General features: G+C 45.5%; 1 protein-coding gene and 1 pseudogene across 1 annotated transcript in view; both read left to right on the forward strand.

Annotated features, from left to right (window-relative positions):
• The window catches only part of Ckap2l (cytoskeleton associated protein 2 like), a 28,461-nt gene that overhangs the window by 2,321 nt on the left and 13,767 nt on the right, over positions 1 to 12,373 (forward strand). The window contains exons 3-5 of the mRNA XM_047522832.1: positions 1,396 to 1,447; positions 7,705 to 8,918; positions 11,881 to 12,088. Coding sequence (XP_047378788.1) covers positions 1,396 to 1,447; positions 7,705 to 8,918; positions 11,881 to 12,088 — 1,474 coding nt within the window. The remainder of the gene's footprint in view (positions 1 to 1,395; positions 1,448 to 7,704; positions 8,919 to 11,880; positions 12,089 to 12,373) is intronic.
• LOC124962999 (transcription elongation factor A protein-like 9) lies at positions 5,016 to 5,558 on the forward strand (annotated as a pseudogene).

A 12,373-nucleotide genomic window follows, 5' to 3' on the forward strand; every position in this document is an offset into this window, starting at 1 on the left:
TCCACAGCATTGCACACCATGCTAGAAGTGATCTTGTCCCTTCTTTGTGCTGGGAAAATTGATTCTCATGATGGCAACCCTTCATCAAGGAGTTGAATGGTCCTGGTTCTGGCATTTCGTTCTGAAGCGGGAGAGCCGGTTTTATCCTGTCTATAATAGTGGCACGCTGGTATCCTCCAGCCTGAGAATGCTCTTTGACCAGTTTCTCAGCATTTACTTATGAGGTAGAAGGAACATAACTGCTTCACTGATACCTTTTGTCAACATCTTACCATCTTTGTGGTGTTATTTATCCCTCTTGTTTTGCATAGATATATTTTCTTCCCACTTGGGTTGCTCAATTTTTATCTGAAAATTAATGTTTACACACTTAATTTTCACTCTATATTTTTTTCTTGGGTTTTAACTCGACTCTATTTCCTTTATTAAGTAAACCAAAATAATTTACTCCACAGATATATACTTAGTACCCAAAAGGTGTCAGTTACTCTCTCTGTTACAGATATGATACTTAATGAGACAGAGGTCTCTGCCTGCCCAGGGAGTATGTTCTAGATGATAGATGCCTCTGTTAGTTTAGCGATTCTTTTTGGTCCATGTAGACTAAATCTTTCTGAATTCTGCCCTGATCTCTTTTTTTCATTTTTGTCTTACTAGCTAATTTCATGTCATGTCCCTGTTTTTTAAATTAATCCATGCCTCAGATTCCACCAGGATACCAAATCCATGGATACTCAAGTTCCTTATATAAAATGGCTTAGTATTCGCATGTTACCTACATACATCCTTCAGTATACTTTATACCATCCCCAAATTATTTATAATACCTAATACAAAGTAAACCTATACTCTGTAAACAGTTACTGTGTATTGTTTAACATGTTCACTACAGATGCAATTTTTTTTCCAAGTATTTTTGACCCAAGATTGATTAAAACCACAGATGTAGAACCCAGAGATAATGGAAAATCAACTACATATCACTTTTTCCCCCTGAAAATTCACTATTTGAAGAAACTTATACCAAGGAAGTTCGTTACAGAAGCAATTGTCTTATCTCTAGCGTCTGCCACATTGCCTTATCCAAGGAATGTTTGAATTAATAAGACTGCAAACATGAAGAAAACACATACTTCATTAATACTGTTAGAATGCTACATTTAAGCATAGAATATGTCTGAAAGAATCACAAAAAAATGGGTAAGAGCAATTGTGGTCTTTCAGGAGGAGAATACAGGAAGGGACAATAAGAAGATTTCTCATAATTTTTGAATCATCTTATCATATACAGAAGTTCTAATGATTTAAAATTCTGATCATAATTTTAGTCACTGTACTTTTTATGCTTTACTGATCCTTCTATACTCAGGATTAATTGTATTTTGTCTTTCATAGGCCATATCTAAAAGCCACAAATAATTGCCTGAATCCTCCACCTTCTAAATCTGTAAGTAGAAATGAGTCTTTTAAAAGAAATATCCACTATGGAAGTATAACCAATAATAAAAGTGATAAACATGATGCCAGCAAAAAGAACACATATTTCAAATATATTTTTCATAAATATAAGTAGTTTGACTTAATAAAACATTTTTTTGAAAAGTACTTATTTTAATTTAGTTTGGTAACCAAAAAAAAAAAAGGCGTGGGACCCTTTAACTACTAACGTTCATTGAATACTGACCATGTGCCTGGCTCCCTCTGACTTTAACTCACTGAGTCCTCACAGCCTTGTGAGGGCAGGTTCTATTGTAGCCCCATGGTATAGATGAAGGAACTGAGTCATAGAAAGATGGAATAGTTTCCCAAGGTCAGACAGCTGTTAAGTGACAGTGGTCCTAACTGCTTGGTATGCTGCCTTGAAGTTAAGGAGCCCTGTCGTCCTCACTAAAGGAAACTCTTATGCTCAGTCTTCCAAGCCACTTAACAAGAATATGCTCCCAGGCAATTCAGTTCAGCTGGATCGTACACAGAATGGTGAAGGATCCTAACATATGCAAGGGAGAAATTAGCCTTCTGAAAGGGTGCAAACTGTTCATCTGCAGTAAAGTTATTCATAAAAATCCCATCTCTGATTTCTAAAACCATAGTTCCATCAAAGTCCTAAGGCAAACAAATTGTGTTGCCCAAAGCGAGACACTGTTGACAATTTTATTGTTTTAACGATCCTTCACTATGTACATGCACACATACACACATGTATACATACATGCATACATATGCACCACATCCTCAGACACCCAAAGATTAAAAAGATGTAGCTAAGGCAAAGCAAGTTTGTGGTGGTTGACGGGGGTTGTACTTAGACTTCTGCTTTATGCAGATTGCACCAGTATAGGCTGCAAGTCTGAAGGAAAAATCTGGAAAGAGTTTTCATTCAGAATTCCCAGAGGCTTCTCTAGCAACTGAGAGTACTGACTTAGTAAATCTGCTTCACACAGTTGTCAACATAAAAAAAAATGGGGAAGGAAATTCCAGAATTTAGGAGAAACTCAAAAGGACTGTAAGTATTAGACAGTGTCACAATTATATAATGCACTTCAAAAACACTTGGTCCACAACAGTAACACTAACAGCTGGGTGCTAACTGTCATCTAGATGCTGAGGAAGATGCGTACATTATCTCAGTACTAAAAATAACCCCGTAAGAAAGTCAACCCGTGATTTAGTGTTCAAACCAGAACCTTTGAGAGGAACGGGAGGACTGTTAATAATTATGTTGGACCAAGAAGCCTAAATCAAAACTGTACTGTGAAAACCAGAAGACAGGATGCCCTTCCTAGAAGACAGATTATCATGCCTACTCTACAAAATGAATGGACTGAGGCTCAGAGAGACTAAGTACTTGACCCAATTACACAGGTAAGAGCCAGGTCTGGGACATAAGCAGGCTTTTCCAGAGTACCCTTACTACGGTGTTACTGCTCAAAGTTTTATATAGTCGTAGTAAGAACTGCCTAGGTCCAAATCCTAGCTCCATTTCATAACTAAGTGACTTGAGCAAGTTATTTACCTGGTGTGTAAAATGGGAGTGGTAGGAGACACCTCACAGGGTTGTTTGAGAGGACTGGATTAGGAACTGTGGGAACACTCTGATGTCTGCAGAGTGGGCTGTGCCCCTGCAGGCACACAGACGGGCAGAATCAACCCCAGAGCTTCAGCTCTCATGCCCGCTTCTACCAGGATGATGTGTGGAGGAGCGTGCCTCACCCGCTCCTCGTCCCCCTCCCCCAGCACCTTCATCCTTCCTCCTCTTCTCAGTTCTTTCTTTCTCTGCCTGTTAGAGGCAGACCACCCGCCCATCTCATGGCTAATCTTAATATTCCTTGTACTCCAGGATGGAAATATCAAGTACAAAATCAAGGGACACTTTGAAATAATGGTGTTGGTGATAAAGCTTTTGCCGTTCACAGGTGGCTGAGAGATTTTTAGCACATACCTCCATATAAGCTCAAAAAGTTAGTATAACTGCTGTAGCAAAACATCTAGTTCTATCTACTTATTAGAAGAAAAAGGAATAAAAGTGATGCATAACCTTGTCATTATAGCAATAAGTAATATTGAATATGAACTTCCTGTGGGGTATATATGGACAAAAATGTAGGAAAACCTCTGATGGGCTCTGCAGCCCCTTCCAGCCCTTATTTCACTGTATCGCAGTTTGTTTGTGTTTTCTGCTAGTGGCCCTGAGGGGCAGGTGTGATCTCATCTTCATGTTTCCTTAGAGTCTAGCACCCATTATATGATCAACATCCAGTAAATCCTACTCTAGTGAGACTGGTGCTGGTTACAGCTTGTGAATTTTCTCCCTTCTCCTACTTCATGCAAGTTTGAATCAACTGTTCTTTTATATTCTTTTGTTTGTTTGCTTGTTTTTTCAACTTGGCCCATCAGTTCTGAGGTGGGTTGAAAGTGACCAAGGGTCAGAGACCAGGGTTCAGAAGGCAAAAGTGCAACCAGGTATAGGACACCTACCTGTCATCCCAGCAACTCAGCAAGATCCTGTCTGAAAATAAAAACATAAAGGTCCAGTGATGCAGCTCAGCAGCAGAATGCCCTGGGTTCAATCTCCTGAACTCAGAAAGGAAGGGAGGGAGGGAGGAAGAAAAAGAGAAAGAGGCTCAGCTCCGACTTGATCTCCAACTCCCTGTCTGCTTTGGGCAGCTCACTTTCTTTCTCAAATGAACGCACTGAATTTAAGAATCTCTGACATTTCTTCCAGTTTTGAGTCTGTTTTCATGAGTTGCTAACCTGATAACTCTTCAAATTCAGTTTTTTGTTCTCAATGGAATGCTTGAGACTCATGACCAGTTCTTCTACCTGCAATAAGTCAGCCAGGTCAGGCTGGTCTAAAGTCAAGCTATAGAGACTGTGCAAGAGAAAATATTTGCAAATCATGTACCTGAAGGATTTAGTATCCAGGATACCTGACTCCTACAACTCCACAGTTAAAAGACAAATGACCCAATTGAAGAATGGGCAAAGGATCCAAATGGACGTTACTCACAAGAAGATAGAAACAAAAAGAAATGCTCAGCATCCTTAGCCACCAGTTAATTGTGAATTCATGCCATTTCACATCTGCTGGCATAGCCGTAATCAAAAAGATGCACATAGAATGTGGAGAGTTTGGAACCCTCCCAGATTATAGGCAGGAATGTGAACTGGTGCAGCTACTTTGGAAACCAGTTTGATAGTTCCTCAAAAGTTAGGCATAACTTTGTCATATGACCCTGCAATTCTGCTTCTGGGTACATACCCAAGGAAATTAACATGCTCACACAAAAACTGGTACACGAATATTTGTGGCAACATTTTTCATAACTCCCCTGAACTGGAAATAACCCAAATGTCCATCAGTTAATGAAGGGGTAACCAAAACAGGTCCAGCCGTACGGCGGGACAGTATTCAGCTGTGGAAGCTGTGTGTGTGAGAACGGGTACATGGGAACCTCTGTACGTTCTGCTCAGTCTTATTACATTCACAAGAAGTGAAGGCAGAGCTTCCTGTGGCCATGCAGTTGGTAGCCCCAGAGGCCAGCGGAAGGACCCAACCTGCTGGAAGTTTGCAGGTCTGTGGTTCGAACCTCCCAAGGCCACAAAAGTAGGAGAAAGAAGCAGACCAGATCAACCAGAAGAAATTACATTCCAAGAGGAATAAGCAGGAGAGAAGGAAGAGAGTCACAGGACAAACCCTGTCAGAAAACCGAAGAAAAATCAGATGATGAGAATGAACCCATACCGGAGGAAGCGCCAGAGCCAGAGGAGAAGCAGAGCAGGAGGAAAATGCAGAAGAGACTTAGAGAAACCTGACTCAGTCTCTCCAGGAGTTTAAGGAACATATACAGTTGGTAGCGTGCTTGCCTCACATGCACAAGGCCCTGGGTTCAATCCCCAGCACCAAAAAAAAAAACAAGAACACATACATAACAGGCGTTTGAGCAGTGAAGGTATGTTTGGGGAAGTGGATGAAACAGGAGATAAGGAGAGTAAGAAGCAAACTTATAGTGATGCGTTGGGAGATTGATCAAAACCATCCTCACCCTTATCGGATGTAGTTTACCTCGAGTTTGTTTTTTTCTGATATTAACATTTCTATATAGCTTTCTTTTTATTAGCATTTTCCTGATATATCTTTGTCCATCTTTCTACTTTTAACCTGTTACTGTTAGTGATTTTAGATGTATCTGTTGTTATCTGCATCTCATTGTTTATTGTATTTTGAACCTATCTACAAGTGTGTCTTTGAATAGGAGGGATTTACTCACTATAAAAAAGAATTTTCTGATAGGATATAAAATGGAAAAAAGGTTGCTAAATAATATGTGAATCAGATTTTTTAATAAGATAAGGGTACATTTGTATATTACATATATGCTCATTAAAAACTGGGGAAGCATGAAAGACAAAAAGTTCACTCAAGCTGGGCATGGTTGCACAGACCTATAATCCTAGCTGAGGTAGGAGGATCAAAGTTCAAGGCCAACTTCTTCAACTTAGCAAGACCCTGCCACAGAATGTAGCAGGAATGTAGAATTCCACAGAATGTCTGGGGATGTAGCTCAGTGGTAGAGCACTCCTGGGTTCAGTTCTCAGTGCCGCCAAAACAAAAGTTCAGTTTCAGTGGTGGAATCATGAATAAAATCTTCTGCTTGTTTGTATTTTCTGTATTCTTGAAGTGAATACACATTATTGTTGCTAAAAATAATAAAATTTTATAAGTAAGGAGTGAGAAATAAAACAAGTAGTGACATACTGGCACATGCTACAACAGGGTCAGCTCTTGAAAACATTCTGATAAGTGAAGGAGCCAGACACCAAAAGCACACCCAGGACAGGCAGGCTGCAGAGCGCAGTAGAAGCCGGACCAGCACCAAGGACAGGGAGAGGGCCACGGGAAGGACCCAGCACCGAGGGCGGGGAGAGGGCCATGGGACAGACCCGGCGCCGAGGGCGGGGAGAAGGCTGTGGGGAGTGGCTGCAGACGGGCTCCAGGTTTCTTTCCGGGGCAGTGAAACGCCCCGTTATCAGGCAGTAGTGATCACTATCAACCTTGAGATATGCACACACCAAATTATATGCTTTAAGTTGTACATTTTCTGGTAAATTTTAAGTGGTAAATATTTAATAAGTGTTCATAAAAGTGCAACCAAAATACGAGCTACCTTGGGAAGCTTTCGCCCAGCATCCCCACTTTTCCCAGCGATATAGAATCTGAGATGGGCGTCGGCGCTGGGCCAGGAGTGACACGCGCTACACTCCCCAGTTCTCTGCCTCCTCCATCCCACTCGCAGCAACGCCACGTGCCGATGCGTTTCAGGGCAGGGAGTGCTCTGCCTTTCAGGACAGACCCCTTCACACACTCGCCCAGTTTACATGCAGTTCCTCACGGTACTGAGTCAGAAATAAGAGTGGCAGCCTGGTGCTCACGGAGCTCCTCCTGGAGGTGTGCACGCTTACACATGCCAGCTCCTCCTTTCTGAGCGATGCTTTCACCGTGGCTTGCTTTAAACTCCCTCCTTAGTTCTCAGTTTCCTGTAACCTGGTTCTCCTTTTCTTATCTAAATCAAATCACACGACTACAACACCTGCTTATGAATAACATAGAGTCTGATCCTGAAGCCCTGTCCTGACACTCCTGCTGGGATGCTGGATGCTTACCGAGAGGTGCTCGGCACTGCTCAGGCGGCCCAGCCTCTCACCCACCAGTCTGTCTCCTCGTCGCTGCTCTCAGGCAAGACAGAGGTTCCCATGTGAAACTATGGCATTAACAAAGGCAGGTTTTGTCGTGGCTGTACAAAGTGCAAGGAGCCATCTGTTGAGAGGCATTGTAGCGTAGGGTCTTCAGGATGTCTCTACAAGGTCTGTGGAAAGACGTCACTGGAACATAACAGGCATTCAGCAAGCACTGTTTGCTTTAGGAAAAGTCATTTTTTAAACAGCAATTTTTGTGTATTCACTGAATGTCTACTTAATTCTGTCAAGCTAAAAGGATTCTGATGCACTTCTGACAGGAGCTCAAGTTATTAAAATCACCTATTAATGAAGGGAGACTTTCTCAGAATTCAACTTTCTTAAATGAAATTCTCATTAAAACAACTAAGTTTTTCTAGCATCAGTTTTAAACAGTTATTTTTATCATTGTTTTAAAAACAGTGAGTATTGTTAGGAATTTTTAAAATATATGTTTCTTTGTCTTTTCAGACTATTGGACCCCAAAGGCATGTTACCAAGCACGCTGTTTTTCCTAACACAGCTACAAGACCCATCAGCACTAAACCCCTGCCTAGACCAGCCAACATCAGAGAGTTCCAGAAACCAAAGTTGGAGCCACCAAATCTGGGAAGAAGACAGGCCTCAAAATGTGTTTCTTCTAACCCAAACTGTAAACCTTCCAGCAAGAGCCACCAGCAACATAAAGCTGGGTCATCCACTACAGGAGACTTACCAAGAAAACCCACAAGGTCACCTAACACACAAGAGCAGCAGGTAACAGGTCAAGGAATTGTTCCACGTGCAGACCTTGTGGATGGCCCCCATGTTGGAAATGAATCTGTGGGTGGTTTTTTAAAAGAGATGGACAAAGAGAACTTGTCCCATGCCTTATCAGAACCTGAGAAGACACCAGATCCTAAGCTGTGTACCATAAGTAAGCCAGAGATCAACACTCATAATCAAACCAAGAACCGTTTGACTTCTCAACAAGTCCTGGGCAAAAGTTTGGTGACTAGTGCTGTTCTGAAAGACAGGGTTAATAAGCAGTTTGTTAGGAAACCACACATCCATACTGTACCCCTGAAGTCACAGCAACTCTCTAAGGGAAAAGATCTCACAAGACCAGGAGAAAAGCCCCCAAGGACAGCTCCCCCTCCCCTCGTGCAGACACTTGGTAGGACTCCTGCATCAAAGAAACCAGCAGCCAAGGACATAAGAAGTGTAAAGGCTGAAAGGGGCAAACACACACAGTCATGCTCTGTCGCTGGGCAGGAAGCAAAACGTGCCAACCCCAGGACATACCCCAATTGGCATCAGGGAGAACTTAACCACAGAGGTCCAAGCACCAAGCAAGATCAGAAGTCCATGCAGCCTTGTTCTAGGCCTCAGACATCTTGTGGACTGCAAAACACAAGAGCTGTAGGACAGAAGCCCAATGTGGCAACTGGCAGGTGTAATTCAGTTGTTCCAAGCACCCCTAGCATAGGAGCAAATGGGACCAAGGACAATAAACACAAAAACTTCCAACAAAACGCACAGATGGGGAACTCCAGGTTGAAGACGGCTCTTCCCCAGAGCCATTTTCTGAACAAGACAGCTCCCAGAACTCAAGCTGAAGTCACAGCCACTAACAGGAGAGGTGTCCCACAGGGTGCACAAACTAACCCAAACACCAAAAGGAAGGCAACCGCAGAGGATCGAAGGTACATTGTCTTACTTCCACAATGTTTCAACTTATGATAATTAAGCAAATTGACCCTCAAGAATACTTGGTCAGCTGGGCATGGCGCGTGCCTATAATCCTAGTGGTCAGGAGGCTGAAGCAGGAGGATCGCAAGTTCAAATCCAGCCTCAGCAACTTGGGGAGACCCTGTCTCTACATAAAATATAAAAAAGGGCTGGGGATGTGGCTCAGTGGTTAAATGCCCCTGGATTCAATCCCCAGTACAAAAAAAAAGAATAAAGAGGACTTGGTCAGAAAATAGGCCATAAATAACTCCCAAGTAATTTGTAGCTATAGCCTGGAAAAAAAGATGATTTCAAGCAACTATAACAAATATCAAGACTTTAAAGAACTGGGAGATACATACATGTTATTCACGATTCTCCGTAATTTCATACATGCTTGAAATTGTTCTTAAAATAGTTGAAACACAGAGAATGAGTAAGAAATAGGGTTGAAGACATAGACTATTCACACAAGAAGCACCTGCAGAGACCAAACCACAGCAGTTGGCAGGCTAGAGGGAGCTCAGGTGGGACTCCAGTTGCCAGGAGCGGAGGATGGGAGCTGTGTTAACCAGCCCTGGTTGAGTCAGTAAGTTTTCAGGGAGGCAGGTGCAGGGAGCGTCCACGAGGCTGAGTAGGCCAGCTGCGCAGGGAGAGCTCAAGCCCAGAGGAGCTGCTGTCGAGCAGGGTTCAGGCGTAAGTCAGGATCTCACTTGCTGGGGCTTAGCCTCGACAGACCCCATGCAGCTGAGCCAGAGGACCTTGTGCATTTGCTGCCTAGGGTCAGAAAGTCTCAGAATGGGGGAACTCCCAAGGGAGGCACGAAGGGGTATTGGAGCAGAAAGCCAGTGGTTCCTGGCACAGGCAAGAGAAGCGTACAAAGTTGGAGGGCTCCAGGGGTGGCAGGGTGGGGTGAGGGCAGGGGCTGGCCTCGGGAGACCCCCAAGCTCTGCCTTCTGCAGAGACAGAAGATGACCCACCTTAGACAGAAGTGCCCTCCGAGACCTGGGGCTGCTGACGGGGCAAACCTTCTGAGCAGAGACGTGGGCGAGACTCCGAGCCACCAGGATGGCAGGCAGGGTCCCTGCCCTCAAGCTCCTAGGCCAGAGAACAGGGATGTGGTCATGTGATTGCATGTGGCATGTTGGACACTTCGTCACTAAAGGACCGGAGTCTGTGGAAAGGTCTGGTCACTCACTGTCCCGAGAGCTCGGGTGCCTACAGCGGCCAGGCGCTGGGAGAGCGTGGTGAGCACCGAGGCCATCTCTGCCCTGGGCGCTGCCGCGGGTGCGTGGACGGAGGCTAGAGGAGTGAAGTGCCGGCCTGAGGTCCCAGGAGCACGCTGGTTCAGGAAAGAAAAGCACCTGCTCCTGTGTTTGGGAGGGCAGAGGGAGGTGGCCAGGCACGTGGAGGAAACGCCTGCCAGACGTGTCGGCCGTGGTCAGCGTGAAGGCCCCGAGAGTCGTTGGGTGTGGGGCGCGAGGGACTGTTTGAAGTTTTGCAGCTGTCGCGTCTCGATTAGAATTGTGGTTGTGCGACTTTGTGTTTATGCTAAGAATCACTCGCTCAGAAAGGGCGGATTTCGCTGTTGGTGAGGCCGGCGTGCACCAGGCCCTGTGCCAGGCCCTGGATGGCCCTGCTGCCCCATGGAGCTAGCATTCTAGTGCAGGAGACAAACGCAGCACGTTGGCTCAATGAGGCAGGATTGTCCCGGACAATTAGTCTCCAAGCAGGTGTCACGTGAGCAGAAGACCCTGAGGCAGGAGTGAGCACGTCAAGAGACCCCAAAGATGCCCGGTGGGCAGTGAACCAGAGAGAGGGGTGGACCTGAGGTGCAGAGATAGCAGGAGCCAAGTGGTGCTGTGCATTCTGACCGTGAAGAGCGCTCAACTTCTCCAAGGGAAGTGGGCTTGGAGAGTTGCTTTCCATTTTAAGGTCAGCTGCTGTGTGCCCAGGGGGCTTAATCAGGGCCCTGGCTAAGCCTAGTGCAGCATGTCAGACAGAAGGTGACAGCGTAGACAGGCAGCGCCCACTCCACAGTGATGGGTCAGAAGGAGAGGAAAGACGGCACCACTCACGTTGGCCCTGGAAACTGGGTAGGCTGGTGCTGTCCATCAGAGTGAGGGCGGATTTGAAGATGAAGGTCAGGAGCTTTGTTTTGAACCTGTTCAGTTAAGTGTCTGTCAGACATCAAATAGAGATCAACTAGGCAGGGGTTTTACAAAGTTAGGGGCTCCGAGAGAGGTCCCGGCTGAAATGGACATTTGCAAATCACTAACACAGTCATAATTTAAAGAAGCTAGAGACCCTCCGTCTACATGCTAGCGTCTTCACATGTTGGCACACCCCAAACACTCCCAGAAAGTACTGTATTACCTGCTCAGAAGCAGGAAGGCGGACTGTGCACAGTGGAGGAGAGCCAGGTCAGGACTTGGGGAACAGCCACATACGAAGAGTCCTGAAGTCACCAATCCAGTCTGTAAGAGAGAGGGAGCCACGTGGTCAGAGAGGGCTGAGGAGCTGAGTGAAGTGGGGCACTCCGAGCACCAAGACGCTGTTGAGGGCACAGTTGCAGGTTTGGTCTGAGGTGAGGGACAGCTAGGGGGGAGAAATGGAGTGCAGACCCAGGGACCTCAGAGATGGATGGTGTCTCAGGAAAGCAAGTGTCAAGGTGGCTACAGGGAATGGAGACTTCAGAGAGCAGTGGTGAGAAGAATCTTAGCATCCCAAGACCAGACCCTAGCGATCCCGACACCTGCCTTCTGCTGGGTGGGCACAGCCCAGTGCCACCGTGCCTGCTGTCACTGTTCTGATCCCATTCTCCTGACTAGTCAAGGGTGTGGACATACCCGATCGCTGCAGATCATATGCTTTAAAAGCTAGATGCCGCTCTTTTAAAAAGTGAAATCTTCTCTCTCCCCTTTGATTGCATAACAGGAAACAACTGGAAGAGTGGCAGAAATCTAAGGGGAAAATTTATAAGCGGCCCCCTATGGAACTTAAGACAAAAAGAAAAATAATAGAAGAAATGAATATTTCATTCTGGAAGAGCATTGAAAAAGAAGAGGAGGAAAAGAGAGCGCAGTGGGAGCTGTCCAGCAAGATCAACCGCACGCTGACGGGATGCCTGCGGCTCATCGAGGAGGTGAGAGAGGGCGGGAAGCACCAGGGTCCCCACGGCAGGGAAAGCGAGCTGCCTTGGTGACGCAGAGCAGTGATCATAGCGGCAGTGGTGAGAGTGCACCTGAACAGCGGCCCGTGGGGCAGGCTTTTGTCGAGCACTGCGCTGTTATCTTGTAGAGTTACCACAGTGACCCTTACGCTGCCACTGTGCAGGTGGAACAGGCAGAGAAGCAGGGAACTGACCCATAACCCAGCAGTCTGGCCCGGAGTTCCCGAGAGTTTCAGCTTCGCCTTCTTCAGGTATCGC

The sequence above is a fragment of the Sciurus carolinensis genome, chromosome 13, assembly GCF_902686445.1.
Source record: "Sciurus carolinensis chromosome 13, mSciCar1.2, whole genome shotgun sequence".
In the NCBI taxonomy this organism is placed as follows: domain Eukaryota; kingdom Metazoa; phylum Chordata; class Mammalia; order Rodentia; family Sciuridae; genus Sciurus; species Sciurus carolinensis.